General features: G+C 40.4%; 2 protein-coding genes across 3 annotated transcripts in view; one reads left to right on the forward strand and one right to left on the reverse strand.

The window, feature by feature from the left end:
- The window catches only part of gtf2f2a (general transcription factor IIF, polypeptide 2a), a 118,386-nt gene that overhangs the window by 17,610 nt on the left and 76,522 nt on the right, over window positions 1-24,254 (reverse strand). For both annotated transcript variants that reach the window (XM_070894098.1, XM_070894096.1), the window contains one exon: window positions 5,152-5,233. In XM_070894098.1, coding sequence (XP_070750199.1) covers window positions 5,152-5,233 — 82 coding nt within the window. The remainder of the gene's footprint in view (window positions 1-5,151; window positions 5,234-24,254) is intronic.
- Window positions 705-18,468, forward strand: kctd4 (potassium channel tetramerization domain containing 4). Its single transcript, XM_070894099.1, has 2 exons — window positions 705-789; window positions 17,398-18,468. Exon 2 carries the CDS (start codon window positions 17,462-17,464, stop codon window positions 18,230-18,232), a length of 771 nt encoding a protein of 256 aa, XP_070750200.1. The 5' UTR covers window positions 705-789; window positions 17,398-17,461; the 3' UTR covers window positions 18,233-18,468.

The raw sequence follows: 24,254 nt of genomic DNA on the forward strand, positions 1-24,254 counted from the left end.
GGCCGGCTTGGACACGATGGGTCGAAATAGCCTCCTTCCGTGCTGTAAATTTCTATGATTCTATGATCACCAATCGGAGGCAATCTTTAACAAAATTAGATTCGAGAAGTGTTCGCACAAGTAATGGCGATGGTGCTCATCAAATAAAATAAAGATTGTCTGTGATGCACTTCATATTCAAACAGCCTTTGGACAGCCACTTCTAGGTTTGTGCACAAAGAGTAGTTACTGGTGCAATTTATTGGAGGATTACTTCACCCAAGGAACCATAAGTGAAGCACGTGTCATCACCATCAGGAAGGGAAGTGAGAAGACGGGGTAAGGAATAACAATGAAAAAAATGAATTACATTACAGATGTGCAGAAGAGGGGAGAAAGAGGAGAAAAGGAGCTGAGCAAGAGTCCTATTTGACATTTAATCTGTTCAATCTTGTGGTAAGAGCCCTAGCACTTAAGAGTTAAATTCAATGAGCTGATAACAGAACAGTCTCCCAATATCATCTCCAGGCTCCCATTTTTTGTTTTTGAATGAGCAATATATAATGTGTTTAATAGCCCCCAGACATGGCCCAATGTAGGTGCTCAGTAGCTTGGGTTCATGGTTGTAATTTACAGTTACCCAACTCCTGGACACTCTGAGTCACAGTGTCACCACACTTCTGCAACAATCAGCAGCTCCTCAGCCTTCATTTCCTTTTCTTCACTGTACAGCCGTGTCTTGGCAAGGCACAACCACTTCAACTACAAAGCACCATCGGTTGTAACAGAAGTGGCCTCTCTTTCCGAAAGGTAAGAATGGTTTTAATGTATTTTGCCTCTTTTACCAGTCATTAATGCAAGCGTAAAAAACACAAGTATTCTGTAGGCTCTTTCATCATGTTAACACCAGGAATCCTTATACCAACCACAATCAGAGAACTGGAAATCAAATCATTCCTGAGCCTCAGTAGATTGTCATTGCATTTACAGTAACTATGTACTAAATATTTTACTAAAGTTTACCAAAGAAAACTCACAATGTATTGTATCTCAGTAAAATTTTACTTCCTTTGTTAAAATGCTAACATGGAGACATTTTGAGCTCCAAATCTAATGCACAATGAGACAAGTGAGCTACTGTAACAGTTGGGCTGATTTTATAGCCTCTTTAATTCTCTCAAGACTATGCAGGCCAGTTATGGAAACTATTTCAAAATGCTGGGCAACTTACAGATTGAAGTTGGCACAGTTACATTTTTCATGATTCAAGAATTCTGATGACAGATTTTTTCCAAATTGCAGTGTTCCATTCTACAATTTTTTTTAGCCCACTGAATATCGAAGATTGGTGAGAAAAGCCTGGTATCTTGTGTGAACAAAAGCTACAGACACAGAGGTAGGTAGATTCTGGAAAGGCTGTACAGCTACACTCCTGAATTTCACAACTAATTGCTGCTTACTGGAGAAGTGAGGACTTGCAGATTAGTAACCTGTGTTGGCCCTCTCTTGGGTATTAAGTGCTGAGCATGAAGAGATCTAATCCTTAAGCCAGTTTGATATTAAAATATTTACAAAGCCTCCAAAATGATCAATTTCTGTACTATCTGATTGCAGTGGTTTTCGGACAAATTCTGTTCTATAAATGTGGCTCTACGGTGCATGATCACATCTTTATTTTTATTGCTTGCTCAAAGACAGTTACTGCCACCACCGGTATCACTTCTTTAAAAAATGAGTTATTAATGTCAGCGTGTTTTATTTCTCGCCTTGCGCTTGTTTTCTTTTGATGGTGCAGTGTGTATTCGCTTGGAGGAGTTACAGAGCTCTACCATGGCAGGGAGCTTAATTCATATCAGCACAGATGAATCACTAACCAGCAGTTAATACAGCTCAATAATAACCGTCTTGATCACTAACTTCTCTCAGACACTGAAGTCATTCAAACAAAATGCGTGAACATTTTAAATCAACAGAAAGTCAGCACTAAATAAGATTTTGTTAGCCAAATGATAATTCCTTGTATTTGTCTCAAGAGGCTGGGATGTTGACAGCAGCTCTTTCAACTTCAGCCATTTTAAGCATTCGGCATCTCTGCCTCATTTCTACTGCAAACACCAGGGTCATATTACTAAATGATTATCTGTTAAGATACATGTGGTTCTGCTTACTTTTAGAATAGCACAGAAAGAGAAAAAAAATAGTTATTCACCAAACTACAACATTAAAAAAGCAGATAGTGTCAGACATCAGAACAACAATTCCAATTAAATTCTACAAGGCAATTGAGATCAGAACTAGAAAATAAAATCAATAAGCTATTAACCAGTCCTGACTGCTATTGCATTCAATGCAAGGGTGTAAAGCCTTAATACAGAGATCATTTCCACCATCCAATATGCTATTTCTAATTCAGAATTACAAACCAGTCAGTCAGAACATGTATCAATTTCTTACATGTTGTACCTGGACACTCAGGATTCTTTGAAGAGGTTGAAATCGCATTCACAGTGCTTATTAAATAGCAGAGTACCCAACACTGTTTATTAAAGCTACTCATCATTCTGACAGTAATAATGAAATTCAATTTTGTTTTAGCATTTGGCAGTTATAGGGTGCATTTAAAAACATGGAATAATTAGCATTAATAACGTTGAATAATTAACATTCAGGAACCTTTGCCTGCAAAGGTCAGCACTCTGGGGAGTTTGTTGATTGTGGGTAAGGTTATCTTTTGTGGAGAGACTATGATCTTAAATGCTTTATCAGGATAAAATCATCTAGCAAGCTTGTTCAGACCAGTCATATTTCACGATTTTCACAAGAAAAAAACCAAGAACCCGCAACTGTACAGCACAGACGTGTATGTTAGTTGAGAACAGTCACCATATTCAAATATGTACAAGCCTTGAATGCAACATTATATTCTTTTTTTTGGCAATAAGGTTATTTCTTCCAGTCTTTGCCCCATCTCTGTTAAAGCACTTACTTCTGCTGACACACAGTACCTGACTTGAGTGGCCGCTCTTCCTGTGCAACACTGTTGAGTATCGGCAGACTGTCTGATCGTAGAGGGCCCGACAGCTGAATCTGACCCTGCGTCCTTACAAGCACGCTTTCTAGCAAAGGTCATTGAATAGCAATCAGGTCCAGGAGCTATGATTGATTTGTTTCACCCCCTCCTTAGTTCAGCACTAAGGTCAATTGAAACCTTGGTTGTAGTTAACCAACTCAACAAAGATCGGCGGTTAAAGCGGAATCTCTGAAGAAGCGGTGCTGAGTGGAGTTGCCATCAAGATTTCAGTTAAATATAATGGTGGCTGCACAATATTTTGCTGTTCTGCCTGTGTAGTTTGATGTTCTGCATTGGTTGAGTATGTTCAGTGCCGAGTTTAGTCCTTTTAGCTTCATCCTTAGCTATTTCGACACCAATCATGGAATACATGTGCCATCTATTTTTCTTTCCTACGTGTAATACTTTTCATTTACTGGCAGAACTGTGATTTTGATGAGTTAATGCTCATAATGAGCAGTTTAACCTACCGTACCAACAGTAGCCTTAGAGAGCTGGACCCAGAAGTGAGCTAGTAGTGACCCTAGCGGAAAGGACTCAGAGGTTGGTAAGAATCGTACAATGCTGAAACAAAGGCTAGACATTAAGACACCACACACACACACACACTCAGGTTGCATAGCCGAGTCTTTAATCAAGTGTCATGAGAAAGCAGAGAGCTAATGAATAAAAGGCTGCATTTGTGAGTCTCCTGTTTACATAGTGAACTCATTCACCTAAAATCTCTTAAAAGCTGGAGCACCATAGAGGAATGCTACCACATTCATATGGCTCAGTGTCACACCAGGTGGTACTTTTGGTAGTAAAATGCTGACGGCAGACTTTTGACGTTTTCACAAATAGTAAATGCCTATGTATTGAAGGACAGAATCCATCCGATATTGCCCAGTAAGTAGCCTGTGTGGTCACAAATTTTGAAAATGCATTCCAATATCTTCCACCGTTTATTTTCTTCATACTTTTAAATCCCAGTGGCACCAAGACAACAAATTATCCTCTAGGATTCCAGCGTGGCAGCTAATAGATACCCGAGTCCAGCCTGTGTAGTTCAGCATTTCTTTTCTCATCTCAATGTGCCTGGCCTCTGCTCAGCACCCTCTTCTCTCCCTCATCTCCCTCCCTCCCCAAACAATATCATTACAGCAACAAACCTGCATCGTAACAGTATGTAGTGAAACCGTTAGCTTTTATGAGTTCTGAGTTCTAATTTAAAAATATTGAGATTTAAATCCACTCAGTTTGAAGGCAGGAATATCTTAACATACACAACTGTACAATATTGCTACTTTCCTCAGAACACTAAGCCATCAACGACACCCTGAGCAAAGAAAGGACAACTCTCTGCAGTTTTACCATCCTCCAAATAAGATCATCAAATTCCACCCCTCATCCTTAACAAGGAGAAACTGGAGTACAAATGCCACAAAGTGGAAGGTTTAACACTGTAGCAAAATAACATTTTGTGCTTTCTGTCTTCCCTTTTTCCCCGATTTTCACTTGGTTCCAATTTCCTTTTTCAAAGAACTTATCTGCACTTTTGTTTGAAAGTTAGAACACTTAACCTACCAGTCATAAACAAGTCATTCTGGAGCTGGGACCCACATAATCAAAAACTCCTGTCCAATCAACTGAAAGCTGGCCCCAGAAATGTAGTTTCTCGGCCCAATCAATGCTAAGGATGTTGCAGTGTTACTCAGGTGGGTCAGTGGAGTTACTAGGCCAACTCCATGATGCTTTTATCAAGTGCGACATCAGCTCTTGCGCTATTTGGCGAGTTATCTTGTGAGAAGTCCAGAAGAGTATCAGTGGTCAGCTTAGACATTGTCAACATTGAAGGATCACCTCTTAAGAGTCACACGATGCCTTTTGGAAAACTATCTCAGGGAGAGAACCATTCATGACTTTCTTTCTATAAAAATAGCGAACCATGAGTAGCACATCGCAGTATTTTGGTGACCATCTAATAAAGTTACACATAATGTAAATTAGTTTAGAATTTCACGACACAAGCAATACTACGACAGGGTATGCACTGGAGACTACAGGGTGTCAAACAGTGAATGTAAACAAAATTTTATTTTGTTACCAAAATGATTACTGACCTTTTTAATCGCATGTAAGATTCATTAACAGCTGGTCTACATTCTGCACGCTGAACCACAACTCCTTCAAAAGTTAGTTTTTCTTAGAGTGAGAAAAAAGAAAATCAAAATGAGCATTTGGGAATTACACACAGCATTGAAGAACAATGCTAAAATTCAGAACACCAACATTTGTCAGATGTAAAATTACAGTCAGGACGTGTCAAAAGCCTGGGTTTGCATTTACCCAAACCCCTCTTTTGAAAACCAAATGCAGCAAGCTGATGGGGGACAATTTGTTTAATCCTATGCCATGATAAAACTATGGGTTGGGTGACTTAAATCTAACTTTGTGCTGTGCTATAAGGGAGCAACCACTGCTCTTTCACGGCAAACTGGAGAACTGCTGAAACGGCTGAGTAATCAGGACACAGTGCAGATAGGGACTTCAGTGTAAATGGAGGGACAGCATGCTTTCATTACCTTTTCATTGGAGCAGAATGTTTATCAATGGCCATTTCAGCCAGATTCTGAATACAATGAAATGAGTAACAATTGGTAGAATGGAGGCTGAGAAAAGAAAGCTTTCAACATTCCCTCGCTTACAATTTTTTTTACGGGTTTATTATAGCTGAAAGAATACAAAGAGCAACAAGACCTTCCTTTACCTATCTTCAAATTACATACCAGAGTAATCAAAAACCCTGTATCTAGGCATTAAATATCACAACATTAATTCAGAATAAATATTAAATAAACATGAGCAGCTGTGAGCCAATTGTTTCCAATGAGCCTTTGAATACTGATTTTCCTTGACACAGTGCAACACCCTGAAGCTGTAAAAAATAGACTTTAATCCTTAATACAAATTTAACCAAATTTCTTTTCGTTTTCTTCAGAAAAAAACACAAGAAATGAATGTGCTTTCACATCAGCCCGAGACTCAATTACAATTCGGCAAACGCTGAAGGCAAAAATAATTAAATGGCAAAATGGAAAAAAGCCAGAGTGAAAAGCTCCTGTCTCCTGCTAATGCTCAACACCTACGTATCTCTAGGCAGCATTGTAAAAAATATTACAATTGCGTTTAAAAAGTAGACTGCCTCACTAATCCTTTTTATTTAATCCAACAACACCGTTCTCCATCCCATCTCCAAATATTCCCCCTTCTTCTCTGTTGAAGGCTCAACTCCTTGCTGGGGTATACTTGCACAGGCACTCCTTGGTACTGCATACCAATGGCCATTATTTATATGAACACTGATGGCAAGTGTGGGCAATCTATTCAACTATGGGATCATCGCAACCATGCCTATTTTGTTCTAGCAGTCATCCTCACACCCGCACTACAGCAGGTGTCGCTCGATAAGAGCTGGAAGCCTCGCCATGTTTTCTCCTCCTTCCCCTGCGCTGCCAGGAATGAGCTAATCCATCACCTTCCTGGATTGCGTGGCTCAACTCGTCATCTTCTTTACCAACTAAACAACTGGGGTAAACCAGCCACACCCTTACCACAAAATACATTCTAAGTCCCCCACATAAGGCAAAACCACTATCTTCTCTATTGCAGAAACTGCAAACAGCCTGCCACCATAGAGAGATTGATCAGAACTGTCCCGACCCAATAATCTTTGTAAAACAAATAGGAACTGGTTAACCCTCTATTGTGACTTTTCTAAGCATCACATAGGATTTGTAGAAGATGTTATTTTTGCTCTGAGCTTTCAGGATTAAAGCATTTATGTGATTCAAGCACTCCAGTCTTATGACAGACTGAGTTCATTGACGTCAGCAACACTAGACTCCGTAGATCATTGTCTTGATACCACTAGATTCGCAATGAAGGTGCACTAGTACAAGTACTGACATATTAGTAAGAATCTTTGGAATTGAATACACTGCTAATGCTTGTAATAGCCCATGTTTAAAGAATAGTGATCATAATATGATAGAATTTCACACAGAGTTTGAAAGTGACATACTTAAGTCTGAAACTAGAGTCTTAAACTTAAATAAAGCCAATTACATAGGTGTGAAGGACGAGATAGCTAAGGTAGATTGGGAATTTAGATTAAAGGTACGATGATAGAAAAGCAGTGACAAACATTTAAAGAGATATTCCAAAATTCTCAATAAATATACATTTCATTGAAAAATAAAAACTCCATGACACTTCCTGCTTCCGTGACCCTATTCCCACAAAACTGCTGACCACTCAACTTCCTTTTCTGGCTCCCATGTTAGCTGACATTGTTAGCGGTTCTCTCCCCTCGTGTACTGTGCCCCTCTCCCTCAAATCTGCTGTCATCACCCCTCTCCTCAAAAAAAAACCCTTGACCCCCACTGTGCTTGCTAGCTACCGCCCCTTCTCCAATCTCCCTTTCCTCTCCAAAGTCCTTGAACGTGTTGTCACCTCCCAAATCCATGCCCATTTTTCCTGGAACACCATGTTTGAATCCCTTCAATCTGGTTTCCACCCCTGCCACGGCTCTCACCAAAGTCACAAATGACATAATTTGTGACTGTAACAAAGGTAAACTATCCCTCCTGGACCTGTCTGCAGCCTTTGACCGGGTTGACCACTCCATCCTCCTCCAACGCCTCTCCACCAACGTCCAGCTGGGTGGGACTGCACTCGTCTGGTTCCATTCTGATCTATCCTTGGCCCCCTCCTATTTCTCATCTATTTGTTGTCCCTTGCCGAAAACACGGAGTCAGTTTCCACATGTACGCTGACAATACCCAGCTCTACCTCTCCACCACTTCTCTCTACCCCAGCATGGTCTCCAAATTGTCAGACTGCTTGTCCGACATCCAGTACTGGATGAGCAGAAATGTTCTCCAATTAAATATGGGGAAGACTGAAGCCATTGTCTTGGTCCCCGCCACAAACTGCCACTGACTCCATCCGTCTCCCTAGCAGCTATCTGAGGCTGAGCCAGACTGTTTGCAACCTAGGCGTCATACTTGACCCTGAAATAAGCTTCTGGCTACATCTCCGCGGCATAATTAAAACCGTCTATTTCCACCTCTGTAACATTGCCCGCCTTCACCCTTGCCTCAGCTTATCTGTTGTTAAAAACTTCATCCGTGCCTCTGTTACCTCTAGACTTGACTATTCCATGGCCTCCCACATTCCATCCTACGTAAACCCAAGGTCATCCAAAATTCGGCAGCCTGTGTCCTAACTCGCACCAAGTCCTGATTACCCATCACCCCTATGCTCGTTGACCTACACTGGCACCCAGTTAAGCAATGCCTCGATTTCAAAATTCTCATCCTTGTTTACAAATCTCTCCATGGCCTCACCTCTCCCTATCTCTGTAAGCTCTTTCAGCTTCACAACCCTCCTCAAATTCTGCCCTCTTGAGGATCCCTGATTATAACTACTGAACCATTGGTGGCCGTGCCTTCAGCTGCCTGGGCCCTAAGCTCTAGAACACCCTCCCTAAACCTCTCCGCCTCTCTTTCCTCCTTTAAGACGCTCCGTAAAACCTACCTTTTTGACCAAGCTGTTGGTCATCTACATAATTTCTTATATGACTCAGTGCCAAATTTATTTGTTTTGTCTTATAACACTACTGAGAAGTGCCTTGGGACGTTTTACTATGTTAAAGGTGCTATATAAATAAAAGTTGTTGTTGTTGAAAAGTGATCCATCCGTGATTAATTAAAAAATTTACGGATAGTATTAGATTAAAAGAGGCTAATATTATTGCGAAGAGCAGTACTCCTGAGGATTGGGAGAGCCTTAAAAACCAGCAAAGAATGACCAAAAATTGATAATAAGGGAGGAAATAGAATGAGAGTAAACTAGCAAGATATATAAAAACAGATAGTAAGAGCTTCTACAAGTATGTAAAAAGGAAGAGAGTAGCAAAAGTAAGCGTTGGTCCCTTAAAGGCTGAGACAGGAGAAATTATAATGGGGAATAAGGAAATGGTAGAGACTTTAAACAAATATTTTGTATCTGTCTTCACAAAAGACACAAAAAGCATACCAAAAATAGTGGGCAACCAAGGGGCTAATGAGATTGAGGAACTTAAAGTAAGTAAGATCAGTAAAGAAAAAGTACTCGAGAAACTAATGGAACTAAAAGCGGATAAATCCCCTGGACCCGATGGCTTACATCCTAGGGTTCTAAAAGAGGTGGGTGCTGAGATAGTGGATGCATTGGTTGTAAACTTCCAAAATTCCCTACATTCTAGAACGGTCCCAGTGGCTTAGAAGGTAGCAAAGGTAACTCCAATATTCAAGAAAGGGAGAGAGAAAACAGGGAACTACAGGCCAGTTGTCCGGAAAATGCTGGAATCAATTATTGAGAAAGTGGCAACAGGGCACTTAAGAAAATCATAATATAATTAGACAGAGTCAACATGGTTTTATGAAAGGGAAATCGTGTTGAACAAATTTATTAGAGTTTTTTGAAGATGTAACTAGCAAGGAACTAAAGGGGAACCATTGGATGTAGTATATTTGGATTTCTAAAAAACACTAAAATGTAAAAAATAATCCAAAAGTCATCTATAGGCATATAAATAGTAAACGGGTTGTAAGAGGAGGGGTGGGGCCGATTAGGGACCAAAATCGAGTCCTATGTTTGCAGAGGGCATGGCTGAGGTACTAAATGAGAACTTTGCAGTTGTCTTTACCAGGGAAGATGATGCTACCAAAGTCATAGTGAAAGAGAGGTAGTTGAGATATTGGATGGGCTAAAATTGATAAAGAGAAGATACTAGAAATGCTGGCTGTACTTCGGAAAGTCGGTAAGTTACCAGGACCAATGGGATGCATCTTAGGATGCTGAGGGGAGTAAAAGTAGAAATTGCGGAGGTACTGGTCATGATCTTCCAATCCTTGTTGGTGATACCAGAGGACTGGAGAATTGCAAATGTTTCACCCATGTTCAAATAAGGGTGTAATGATAAACCCAGTAACTACAGGGCAGTCAGCTTAATCTCAGTAGTGGGGAAGCTTTTAGAAACGATAATCCGGGAAAAAATTAACAGTCACTTGGACAAGTGTGGATTAATTAAGGAAAGCCACCATGGATTTGTTAAAGACAAATCGTGTTTAACTGACTTGATATTTTGATGAGGTAACAGAGAGGGTTGATGAGGGCAATGCAGTTGATGTGGTGTACATGGACTTCCAAAAGGCGTTTGATAAAGTGCCACATAATAGACTTGCCAGCAAAGTTGAAGTCCACGGAATAAAAGGGACAGTGAATACGAAATTGGCTAAGTGACAGGAAATAGAGAGGTGAATGGTTGTTTTTTGGACTGGAGGAAGGTACACAGTGGTGTTCCCCAGGGGTCGGTACTAGGACCACTACTTTTCTTGATATATATTAATGATATATATGACTTGGGTGTACAGAGCACTATTTCAAAATTTGCAGATGACAAAACTTGGAAGTACAGGTATACTGAACAGTGAGGAGGATAGGGATAGACTTCAAGAGAACATAGACAGGCTGATGGAATGGGTGGACACGTGGCAGATGAAGTTTATCGCAGAAAAGTGCAAATAATACATTTTGGTCGGAAGAACGAGGCGAGGCAATGTAAACTAAAGGGTACAACTCTAAAGGGGATTCAGGAACAGAGAGACCTGGGGGTATAGGTGCACAAATCGTTGAAGGTGGCAGGACAGGTTTAGAAAGCGGTTAAAAAAGCATACTGGGCTTCATAAATAGAGGCATCGAGGACAAATACAAGGAAGTTATGATGACTCTTTATAAAACACTGGTTCGGCCAAAACTGGTGTATTGTGTCCAATTCTGGGCACCGCACTTTAGGAAGGATGTGAAGGTCTTAGAGAGGGTACAGAAAAGATTTACAAGAATGGTTCAAGGGATAAGGGACTTCAGTTACGTGGATAGACTGAAGAGACTGTGGTTTGTTCTCCTTAGAGCAAGGAAGGTTGAGAGATTTGATCGAGGTGTTCAAAATCATGTGGAGTCTAGACAGAGTAGATAGAGAGAAACTGTTCCCATTGGCAGAAGGGTCAAGAACCGGAGGATACAGATTTAAGGTGATTGGCAGAAGATCGAAAAGCGACATGAGAAAAAACATTTTTACGCGAGTGGTTATGACCTGGAATGTACTGCCTGAAAGGGTGGTGGAGGCATTTTCAATTGTGGCTTTCAAAAGGGAATGGGATAATTACCTGAAGGAATCAAATTTGCAGGGCTACGGGAAAAGGGGAAGGGGTGGGGGGAGTGGGACTAGATAAAGTGCTCTTGCAGAGAGCCGGCACAGGCTCGACAGGCCGAACAGCCTCCTTCTGTGCTGTAACGATTCTATGATTCTATAAGGTACCACATAAAAGGTTGTTCGACAAGATAAGGGCTCATGGAGTTGGGGGTAATACATTAGCATGGATAGAGGACTGGTTAACGAATAGAAAACAAGAGAGAAATGGGTCATTTTTAGTTAGGCAGACTGTAACTAGTGGGATGCCGCAAGAATCAGTGCTTGGGCCTCAGCTATTTACAATCTATATTAATGACTTAGACGAAGGGACCGAGTCTAATATATCCAAGTTTTCTGACGATATAAATATAGGTGGAAAAGTAAGGAGGAGGACACAAAGAGTCTGCAAAGAGATATAGACAGGTTAAGTGAGCGGGCAATAAGGTGGCAGATATAGAGTATAATGTGGGGAAATGTGAGGTTATTCACTTTGGTAGGAAGAATAGAAAAACAGAATATTTTTTTATATAGTGAGAAACTCTTAAATGTTGATATTCAGAGAGATTTAGGTGTCCTCATACAGGAAACACAGAGTTAGCATGCAGGTACACAAGCAATTAGGAAGGCAAATAGCATGGTGGCCTTTATTGCAAGGGGATCAAAGTAAAGAGTAAAGAAGTCTTGCTACAATTGTACAGGACTTTCTTGTGACCACATCTGGAGTATTGAGAACTGTTTTAGTCTTTTTACCTGAGGAAATATATACTTGCCTTAGAGGTGGTGCAACATAGGTTCACTAGACTGGTTCCTGGATGAGAGGGTTGTCCTATGAGGAGAGATCGAGTAGATTGGGTCTATATATTCTGGTGTTTTGAAGAATGAAACATTTAAGATTTTGAGGAGGATTGCTATGGCAGATGCTGAGAGGTTGTTTCCGCTGGCTTGAGAGTCTAGAAATGGGGGCATAGTCTCAGGATAAGGGGTTGGCTATTTAAGACTGAGATGAGGAGGAATTTGTTCACTCAGAGGGTTATGAATCTTTGGAATTTTCTACCCCAAAAGGCTGTGAATGCTGAATTATTGAGTACATTCAAGGCTGAGATAGATATATTTTAGAACTCTAGGGGAATCAAGGAATATGGGGATCGGGCAGGAAAGTGATGTTGAGGTCGAACACCAGCCATGATCTTATTGGATGGCAGAGCAGGATCAAGGGGCAGTATGGCCTCCTCCTGCTCCTATTCCTATGTTTCTACATACAAAATGTTAACCCTTTTCTAATGCATTAAACTGTAACAGATTAAGAACATAAGAAATAGGAGCAGGATTAGGCCATTTGACCCCTCGAGCCTGCTCCACCATTCAATAAGATCATGGCTGATCTGATCATGGACTCAGCTCCACTTCCCTGCCCGCTCCCCATAACCCTTTACTCCCTTGTTGCTCAAAAATCTGTCTATCTCCGCCTTAAATATATTCAAGGACCCAACCTCCACAGTTCTCTGGAGCAGAGAATTCCATAGATTTACAACCCTCTGAGAAAAGAAATTCCTTCTCAACTCAGTTGAAATGGGCGGCCCCTTATTCTGAGACTATGTCCCCTAGTTTTAGTTTCCCCTATGAGTGGAAATATCATCTCTGCATCCACCTTCTCGAGCCGCCTCATTATCTTATATGTTTCGATAAGATCACCTCTCATTCTTCTGAACCTCTCAACTTGCACAGGTGCAGCACCCCGAATCCGGAACCCTCGGGACTGAGGCCGTTCCGGATTTTGCGTTTTGCCGGATTTTGGAACGTCTTTCTGATGTCACGAATCCGGAAACACCCGAGCCCAGTTTTGGGTATTTCCGGATTTCGGACTGTCAGAAAGGGGGAGGGGGGCTGCTCGTCGATGAGTTGTTTGAATATTCGGACGGGGCCTCGCCATTGTGGAGTTGTTCGTGTGGGCCCAGCCAAAGAGGAGATGTTCGCGTGGGCCTGCCGCCGTGGAGGAGTTCTTTGTCTGGCCCGAGCAGCCGAGGTGGAAGGGAGTGATGGGGGGTGTCGGGGGTGGAAGTCTGGATATCGGAACATTTTCCGATTTCTGGACAACCCCGCACGGAACATTCTGGATTCCGGAACTGCGGATTTTGGAGGTCGAACCTGTATAACGTTTTACATCATCAGGATGTCTCAAAGTGATTTACAGCCAAAGGAGTGTTTTTGAGGTGTAGTCACATTTGCACACACCAAGTAACATTCACGCCACACAAATGTCTGGCAATGACCATCTCCAACAAAAGTGAGTCTGAGCGCCCCTGCCCTTTGTCATTCAATGATATTACCATCACTGAGTCCCCCACCATCAAAATCCTGGGGAATAGTCACTTACAAGAAATTGAACTGGACAAGCCACATAAATGCCAAGGCTACCAGTGCAGGTCAGAGGCTGGGTATTCTGCAGTGAGTATCTCACTTTCTGACTCCACAAAGCCTCTCCACCACCTACAAGGCACATGTCAAAGTACGATGGAACACTCTCAACGTGCCTGGATGGATGCAGCTGAAATAATGCTCAAGAAGCTCGACACCATTCAGGTCAAAGCAATCTGCTTGATCAGCACCCCATCCACCACCTTAAATATCCATTCCTCCACCACCGTGTACCATGCAGTGTACACTAGCTGCAGGATTCACTACAGAGACTCAGAGACTTGTCAAGGCTTCTTCGACAGCACCTCCCAAACCAATGACTTCCACCACCTAGAAGGACAAGAGCAGAAGGTGCATAGGAACACCATCACCTCCAAGTTCCCCTTCAAGTCACACACCGTTCCAACTTGGACATATAGAATTATATAGAATATGAAGCACAGAAACAGGCTATTCAGTCCAATTAACCTGTGCTGGTGTTTAAACACCACCAGTCACCTCCCATCTATCTCATCTCAGCCTTTCAGCATATCTTTCTATTCCTTCCCTCTCATGTCTAGTTTCCTTTTGAAAGCATCTAAGCTATTTGCCTCAACCATTTCCTGTGGTAGCAAGTTCCACATTCTAACCACAATGAGTAAAGAAATGTCTCCTCATTTCCCAATTGGATTTATTAGTAACTATCTTGTATTTACGGCCCCTAGTTTTGAATTAATACAACGCATTCATAATTTTAAAGACTTCAATAAATTCACCTCTAAGTCTTCTCTTTTCTAAAGTAAAAAACCCCAACCTGTTCAATCGGTCTGAAGGAAATCCTCTCAATTCCACGAACACAATATCAAACAACATTTTAAATGCATAAAGTAAATTGTCAATTAGTTTTATATTCCATGTGTGCATGTAAAAACAATTGCCAGGAACAATTATATGGAGTTTTTTTTAATCTTTCAAAAATGTCAAGAACAAACAAGAGACCACCAATTCTCTAGGTATAGCATTTAGATATTAATATGTTGTTCCTTCAAGGTCACTGGGTCAAAATCCTGGAACGCCCTACCTAACACCATTGTGGTTTAAGAAGGCAGCTCACCACCACCTTTTCGATGGCAACTAGGTATGGGCAATACATGCTGGTGCTGTTAGCGACGCCCATATCTCTAGAATGGAAAAAAGCACAGTTTATCTGCTACATGGAAACAATTCCATTGTTCTCTGTAGTGTGCTGGTTCTGGCTCATAGGGCACATCTTTGAGTGATCTTTCTTCCTACTTTTTCAGCAACCATTTTCTAACTTATTGTATGTTACACCATACCATCTTTCCCCAAATTATATTATTGAGCCAACTGTTATGCTATTCCGCAAACTACTACAAACCACCAAAACTGCTGGACTACTGTACGAACTATAACTGAACTTTAAACACACTCTTGCTTTTCCAAACATTTCTCCTGAAATCTAATGCAAAAAATGCACATTAAATACTTGAGATTATCAAGACTAAAGCATTTCTTCTGAAAATCTGATTAAAAGTGAATTTACACAAAAACTGCTGAAGAACATCTGTACAAATAACCATCTCTGTAATCTCCAGCCCCACAAACTTCCGGGATATCTGCGCTCCTCTAATTCTGGCCTCTTGAGCATCCCCGATTTTAATCCCTCCAGCATTGATAGCTGTGCCTTCAGCTGCCAAAGCTCTAAGCTCTGGAATTCCTTTCCTAACCACCTCTTCCTCCCTTTAAGACGCTTCTTAAAACCTCCCTCTTTAACCAAGCTTTTGGTCATCTGCCCTAATATTTCCTTATGCAGCTTGGTGTCAAATTTTGTTTGATAATGCTCCTGTGAAACGTCTTGGGATGTTTTACTATGTTAAAGGCTCTATATAAATACAAATTGTTATTATCTGGACAAAGTTCTTCCTGTTTGCATTAAAGTACATTTTGGTTTGCACCTTTAAGTCTTGACGTTGTATGACCGGCGCCAAATGTCTGGTTAAATCTTTGTTCATTGTTTCAACATAAATAGTTACTTTAGTCAGCCTATTTCATCTCACTTCTGGGCTGGCATTTTCTGCTTGTGCATTTGCCAGCCTGTGATTTCCTGTCCATTAAAAATCCTGGCTGCATACTCCATACCTGTGCAGACACACAAACCTTGTTGTGTATAGCGTTGTGTTTTCTATTTCAGATTACTACACATTTGTGGAAAATTGGCACGACAGCCATCATTAGGTTTCTATTGGGTGCCCCTTGTGAAAGAGTCCTACTATCAGGTTAACTGACCTCTTGGACACTGTTGGTTCATAACTTGTACTCTCATTTAAAAAAATAAGGAAATAAGTGGTGAGCTCCATATGTTCTGGGGTTACTGGACATTGGAAAGTGATGTTTGTAACAGCCTAGTGAAAAAGCAACGAGTCACAAGTAAAAAAATTATACACAAGTTAGCAGAAAAAAATTCTCAAGCACTTAAAGGCAGCATGATGTCAGCATCAATTTAGAACGAATTAAGTAACGTCTCACAAATTGATTGGAATTCTTTGAAGAAATAACTAAATTCTTTAATAATCCAGTTCACAGGCACTATATAAAATTCTGCAAATTAAGCTTTTAAAGATTAAGATTCTAGGAATAGATCAGAAGAATGTAATTTAAATTATACATACACCTCTGAAATCTTGACTTTGTATCAAAATAATCTATCCCGTTTACAACTTTGTGCACTGAGGGTACTGAGCTGTCGCCATCCATTTCAAAACAAACAATACCACTTGTAACGTATGCTGAAGGAAATTTCCCAATTAAGTAGCAGTTTCAGTCATTATTAAAGCTTCAGGATCAGATTAAATTGACAGTCTAACATGTTGCTAGCGCTAAATAAATGAAACTTGCAGTTACAGCAATCCGAAAAATAGACTAAACTCTTCCAATTCAATGAAATATTTAAATCTTTTTCACTTAATGCAGGCTGAAGAATAAAATGGAATAACTGCTACAAAATGTATATTTTCTCATTTGAAAACCAGATGGATGATTAGAGTTTCCGACTTAGGCATATGAATTCCAACTAGATTCTTCCCACAGCTTGTGGAAGCAGATTGATAAATGAATCATGTTCTAATAATTAAAATTTTCAGGTACAAGTAGGAGCCATGGAGGCCTTCCTCAAAAACAAAATTGTTGCTTCATAGCTGAATAATTTAAAAACCATTTGTGCCATCAGAGAATGAGATTAGCTTCGTTCTTTAGCTCTAGCTTTGAGGAAATCACATAGCCAGCAACCAATGCATGTGAAAAGCACAGGCCAGTGGCTTGAACACACAAATAACAGTTATATCAACATTAATTCTCTCCCAGCGGAGAACAAATCTCAGGACAGGCTGCATGCGGAACATCTTTTGCACAGGTGCAATTCTGGTAATACCTCATGTCTATGTTAGGAAAAAATTAGGCCAGACAGCTTTAATTCATTGAAAGGTGGCAACTCCACTTCTGCCTTTTAGAGAGGTAAGGGCAAATTTCAGTATCAAATTATATTGCTGCAAATTCACTGCATGCAAAGATGAAATGCCACCTACAGTGAAATGGTGCTGACATCTTATAAAATCCTGCCAATACTTCCATTTCATTATTCCCACTATACTGCATACAGGTGATCTTCTTTACAACCGGCAAATGCGACACAGCACAGCCTAATTAACATCAAAGCTTGTGGAATGGAAGGGAAGATCAATAAAAAGGAAACTGACTGTGAAGGAAAATGCAACATTATAGAAGGCTTGCAAAAGGGCAAGAACTGCAAAGCGGCTGTGATCACCATTAACGTTGGTGGGCATCTCTATACAACGCAGAGACGTACTTTAACCAAGTATGTCGATTCCATACCGGAAGCTTTGGTAAATGGCAAAATTCAGAGTACTGTTGATGCAAACGGGAATTGCTTCATAGATCGTGACGGCTCGCTGTTCAGGCATGTCCTTAACTTCCTACGAAATGGCGAGCTTCTCTTACCAGAAGGATTTCAAGAGATTCAACTTTTGGTACAGGAGGCAGAATTCTACCAAATAAAACCTCTGACAGATGCTCTGAAAGGCAAGTGTGCGACTGTGCGGCAGGCGTCGGAGGCCACATTCCTGGAAATAACCGACAGCCACGACCGGTCTCACGGCCTCAGAATCTACTGCAACTCTTCAGAGTTCATAACCAGGATGAAGTCACGCATTGTTCAAGTGTCAAAAAGCCGCCTAGATGGGTTTCCTGAGGAATTTATTGCGTCATCATATGCAATCCATTTCAAGTACTTCATTAAGTCAGAAAGTGGCGCGCGGCTCGTTCTGAAGGAAGACAACACCTTTATATGCACAGTGGAGACTCTAAAGTTCGAGACCATTATGATGGCTTTAAAGAATAACTTCAAGTTGATGACCAGCTTGGACAGCTCCAAGGGGTCGATTGTTCAAAGTGATTCACTTCATTTTCTTAAGTAAATCCTGCTTTACAAGTAATGCAGAAGCATGCTGCACGTCACTGTAATGAACACTGAGGTACAAAGGACTCTTTTGCAACTACTGGGCCACTATAGTGGGACTATAAAATAGACTGCTCAGTTAGTAGATTATTGTAATGATGTAGTGTGTTATGCACCATTAAATCATAAAACAGAATTCAAATCACCTGATTACATTATATGTTCATCAAATTCCCCAAAAGCATATCACTTCCATTTGAAATTTACGTGCTTTACTGATTAAGAATCTACAATGAATAAATTATTTAGATCAAGTATTACCGTAATATTCTGTACAGGAAGGATAAACTTCATTTCAAAATTGTTTCATAGTCTCATAATCTTTGAAATATGTGCTCAACACAGGTTTTTTTCTTTCTCTGGAAATTAAATTCTTTGGGAAAATATATTCTTACAATTTTTTTTAAGTCTTGAAACTATTTCAGCTGTATCCCACAGAGTTCTAAGTAAAGATGCTCAGATAAATACCTGAAAAAGCATCAGAGTTTCACTAGCTGCGGACTATAGACTGCAGCAGTGAGATTAGTTCTGGATTGTTTCAGCCAAAAGCTGGCATAGCCACAGTGGGCCAAATTGCCTCCACCTGTGTTTAAACCTCTATAAAAAAATATCCACTCTGAATTTAAACAAAAAGCAAGCAAATTTAAATTTAAATCAGGATGTTCTTATTTCATTGCCATGATCTATCCAATATTCATACATTCAAATTCCACATTACACCATGAAGTTGAATTCACTCCAAGTTGCCTGTTTCTGTTCTATTAGCACTGTAGAAAAGTCAGGAGCTATTAAACAATCCTGACATCATTTCAGAATGTGCATGCTCTTCTTCAAATGAGTTGCATCAGGTTAACTGATATAAGTTTACATGGTGTGCCCCTGAATTTAAATAACTACTTAACCACCTTTTGTTACTCTGGAATGAACTCTAAATCACCCCCTCCGCCCCCCACCAAAAAATATGTATTGGTGGCATTTTACATCTGGTGCCACAGAATGATGGAAGACATCAATCACCATCAATTATCAATAGTGAGCGCAAAATCTCAGTCATGTCGCTGTGGGGAAAGGACTCGGCACAGTCCAAGTCATTCATCACACGGAAGAAAAAAATATCGGAGGAGTCACAACACGCCACCCATACATATTTGCTAACAGCTTCTTGTAGGACAGCACCAGTGATGAGTCAGGAGTCCCATCTGTCCTCTTACTGGGGAAGATGGAGGGGAAGCTTAGATATAAACAATGCTAAAGAGTGAAATTTAGATTTTACTGATCAGAAGTATCTTTGGTTCTTTTGGGCCTGGTAATGAGACTTTCTGGTAAGAAATATGATAAATTATCATCCACAATTATGAATTATATATTAATAATTGCATATATCAGACAATAGTATAAAATATGACTAAAGTAAGTATTTAAAGCAGTTATGTTAAGTATGGCATGTGTTTCACTAATATCTGGCTATAAATAAAGATTTAAAAATCAAAACACGTGTTTTCCTGTTTTTAAATTATTTTCAACATTAATAAAAATGATACGAAAATATCAGAAAATTACGAGAAAAATAAAACATTAGATCACAGCGTGTTTCGATGATTTTCCATAATGCATCATTTGGTCACTAATTCTATGAAATATTTTCTTTGAAACGAGGGCTACAGTTGCCCCAATTTACAGAAATACAACTTATGAAGTGCCGAGTTCCGTTGCTAGTTTCTTTCCCACGTTACCCTTGCTTTTATTTTTAATTTCTGCCAATGTTCTATTTATCAGTGCTGTGCTCTTTTACTCTTTTGCTTTGGGTTTTGGATTCAATTTGTTATTCTCCCTGCCGTTGAAATATGTATCACACAAGCTGTACCATGGGAGAATGTCTGTAAAATGATACCCTATTCAAATAGGTGACATTTTAAGATGTCCTAATTTTAAGATTATGCCCCGTGGTTTTGGATTACCCCACCACAGGAAATAGTTTTCCTGTATCTACCCGACTGAATCACTTAATGGTTTTAAATATCTCAATTAGATTACTGCTCAATCTTATGGTGTCAGCCTTGGCTCAGTGGTAGCACTCTCAACTCAGAATCAGAGACTGGGGCACATAATCTAGGCTGATACTCCACTGATGTACTGAGGGAGTGCTGCACTGTCGGAGGTGTCGCCTTTCGGATGAGATGTTAAACCAATGCCTTGTCTGCCCTCTCAGGTGGACATAAAAGATCCTATGGCACTATTTCAAAGAAGAGCAAGTCAGTTCTTCCCAGTGTCCTGGCCAATATTTATCCCTCAACCAACACCATTAAAACAGATTATCTGTGTATTATCTCATTGCTGTTTGTGGGACCTTGCTGTGCACATATTGGCTGCTGGATTTCCTACATTACAACAGTGACTACACTTCATTGGCTGTAAAGTGCTTTGGGACATCCTGAGGTTGTGAAAAGTGCTTTATAAATGCTAGTTCTTTCTTTCTAATCTCAAGGGAATGCAAGCCATGTTTAAGCAATCTGTCTTCATAATTTAATCATTTAATCAGTCTGGTGAATCTGCACTGTACCTCATCCAAGGTCGATATATCCTTTCTGAGGTTCAATGCCCCAAAACTAAATCTAATACTGCAAGTAGGGTCTAACCAAAGCTCTAAACAACTGAAGCATCGCTTCCTCACTTTTGTATTCCAATCCCTGAGAGAAAGGCCAACATTAGCCTTTTTGATTACTTTTTGTACCTGTGTACTAGTTTTTTGTGATTTATATTCACGGATACCTAAATCCCTTTGCTCCACCACAGTTCCTAGTCTCTAACCATTAAGAAAATATTTCTGATTTGCCTTTCGCAGATCTAAACTGACTTCCTACTTGCCCACATTGAACTCCATCTGCCATAGTTTTGCCCACCCACTTAATCTATGTCCCTTTGAAACTTCTTTCTCCTCGCCACACAACTTACTGCGTCTCCTAACTTAGTGTCATCTACAAACCTGAATGTACAACGTCCTATTTCTTCATCCGTCATTGATAAATATGGTGAAAAGCTGAAGCTCCGGTACAGATCACTGGGTAACAAGATTGTCACAGCCCACCAATCGGAGAATGAACCCTTTAGCCCTATTCTCTGTCTCCTACCTCCCAACTGATTAGCAACAGATAGGGGGAATAACACCCCTTCCCCCAAAAAATTTTTTTGCAACTCTGACTCTCAGCCACCCCACATTTTATTCAGTCCTGTTGTTTCCTACCTGATCCTGGTGCTTGTCCCTACCAGCAATGAAATTGTAAAACTACATTTTCTAAAACCCCTAAATTCCTAAACAGGAGACTGGACAAACTTCTGAGCCGCACTATCTGCCATTGCAGCATTTTTCAAAATGTAACAATTTCATTTATTTTGCCCAGGAGTGCAGTGAGCAGTGTGGTTGGGTTCAATAACTCAATGGATGAGGTAAATTTCAACCTTCATTCTGAGACATTCTAACATTGACTGCGACCAATCTTTTCAATAGTGCAAAAAGGTTTCAAACAGACTTGCATTTCTTTCTGTAGTATTTCACAACAATAAGAGAAATGTAATTACAAAAAGCAAGTCAATCAGGCAAAGCTCCATTAAGGAGTCGCATAAACATTATAAGAACAGAAGAGATAGGAGCAGGAATAGGCCATACGGCCCCTCGAGCCTGCTCCACCATTCAATAATATCATGGCTGATCATCGACCTCAACACTTTCCCGCCCGATCTCCATAACCCTCGATTCCCCTAGACTCCAAAATCTATCTATCTCAGTCTTGAATATACTCAGAGACTCAGCATCCACAGCCCTCAGGGGCAGAGAATTCCAAAGATTCACAACCCTCTGAGTGAAGAAATTCCTCCTCATCTCTGCCTTAAATGGCCTACCCCTTATCCCGAGACTGTGTCCCCTAATTCTAGACACTCCAGCCAGGGGGAAACAACCTCTCAGCATCTACCCTGTCAATCCCCTTCAGAATCTTGTATGAGATCACACCTCATTCTTCTAAACTCCAGAGAGTATAGGCCCATTCTACACAATCTTGCCTCATAAGTCAGCCCTCTCATACCAGTGAACCTTCGTTGCACCGCCTCCAAGGCAAGTATATCCTTCCTTAGATAAGGAGATCACAATTGTGCACAGTATCCCAGGTGCGGTCTCACCAAGGCCCTGTACAAGTGTAGCAAGACTTCCTTACGCTTATACTCCAACCCCCTTGCAATAAAGGACAACATGCCATTTGCCTTCCTTATTGCTTGCTGTACCTGTATGCTAGTTTTTTATTTATTGCACAACACCCAAATCTCTCTGAACACCAACATTTAAAAGTTTCTCCATTTAAAAAATATCCTGTTTTTCTATTCTTCCTACCAAGTGAATAACTTCACATTTCCCCACATTATACTCCATCTGCCACCTTACTGCCCACTCACTTAGTCTATCTATATCCCTTTGCAGACTCTTTGTGTTCTCCTCACAGCTTACTATCCAGCCTAGCTTTGTATCGTCAGCAAACTTGGATACAATACACTCGATCCCTTCATCTAGGTCATTAATATAAATTGTAAATAGCTGTGGCCCCAGCACTGATCCTCGCTGCACCCTACTAGTTACAGCCTGCCAACCTGAAAGATCCGTTTATCCCTACTCTCTGTTTTCTGTCCATTAACCAATCCTCTATCCATGCTAATACATTACCTCCAATCCCATGAGTCCTTATCTTGTGTAACCTTTTATGAGTCACCTTATCGAATGCATTTTGGAAATCCAAATATACGACATCCATTGGTTCCCCTTTATCTACCCTGCTAGTTACATCTTCAAAAAACTCTAATAAATTTGTCAAACACGATTTCCCTTCCATGGAATTAGGTTGACTCTGCCTAATCATGTTATGATTTTCTAAGTGCCCTGATACCACTTCCTTAACAATGGATTCCAGTATTTTCCTGACGACTGATGTCAGGCTAACTGGCCTGTAGTTCTCTGCTTTTTCTCTACCTCCTGTCTTGAATAGCGGGGTTACATTTGCTACCTTCCAATCCGCTGGGACTGTTCTCGACTCTAGGGAATTTTGGAAGATCAAAACCAATGCATCCACTATCTCTGCAGCCAACTCTTTTAGGCCATCAGGTCCAGGGGATTTATTGGTTTTTAGTCCCATTAGTTTCTCTAGTACTTTTTCGCTACTCATATTAATTATGTTAAGTTCCTTACTCTCATTAGCCCCTTGGTTTCCCACCATTTTTGTTATGCTTTTTGTGTCTTCAACTGTGAAGACAGATACAAAGTATTTGTTTAACGTTTCTGCTGTTTTCTTATTCCCCATAATAATTTCTCCTGTCTCAGTCTCTAAGGGACCAACGTTTACTTTTGCTACTCTCTTCACATTGTGATATTACAGCAGTGAAAATATTTCAGACCCGCTGCTACTGCCCACACAAATGTTATAAAACAATGTCCAATTATTGGCCATGCAGTATTACGATGATACAACTTATTAAATACTGTTTGCTTTTAAAAATGAAACATGAGGTAGGCAATTCAAAACCATACACACATGGAAGTTTCAACTCACTGTGTCTGTCCCAGCTCTCTGTATGTTTACCTAACCAGTGTTTTGTACAAATCTAACATTACTTCATTCCTCTTGTACTCTGTGCTCCTATTTATAAAACCCAAAATGGTGTTGGCTCTTTTATGGTCTTAATACCCCACATTCAGTTTCAAAGGAATATGTAGATGAACTTTAGGTCTCTCCCCTTCAGCATCTTTCCATTTAATGTATATTCCCAAAATGCACTGCCTCACACTTAGCCACATTATAATTCACCTAGTTGTCTGCTAACTTATCAACATATCCCTTAAGTCTTTATAGCCCTCCCCTCAGTTTGCCAAATTTCTTACTTTTGTGTTGCCAGCAAATTTTGAGATTATGCTCCTTTTGCTCAAGTCTAAATCATCAATACAT

Source organism: Pristiophorus japonicus, chromosome 11 (genome assembly GCF_044704955.1).
Source record: "Pristiophorus japonicus isolate sPriJap1 chromosome 11, sPriJap1.hap1, whole genome shotgun sequence".
NCBI lineage: Eukaryota > Metazoa > Chordata > Chondrichthyes > Pristiophoridae > Pristiophorus > Pristiophorus japonicus.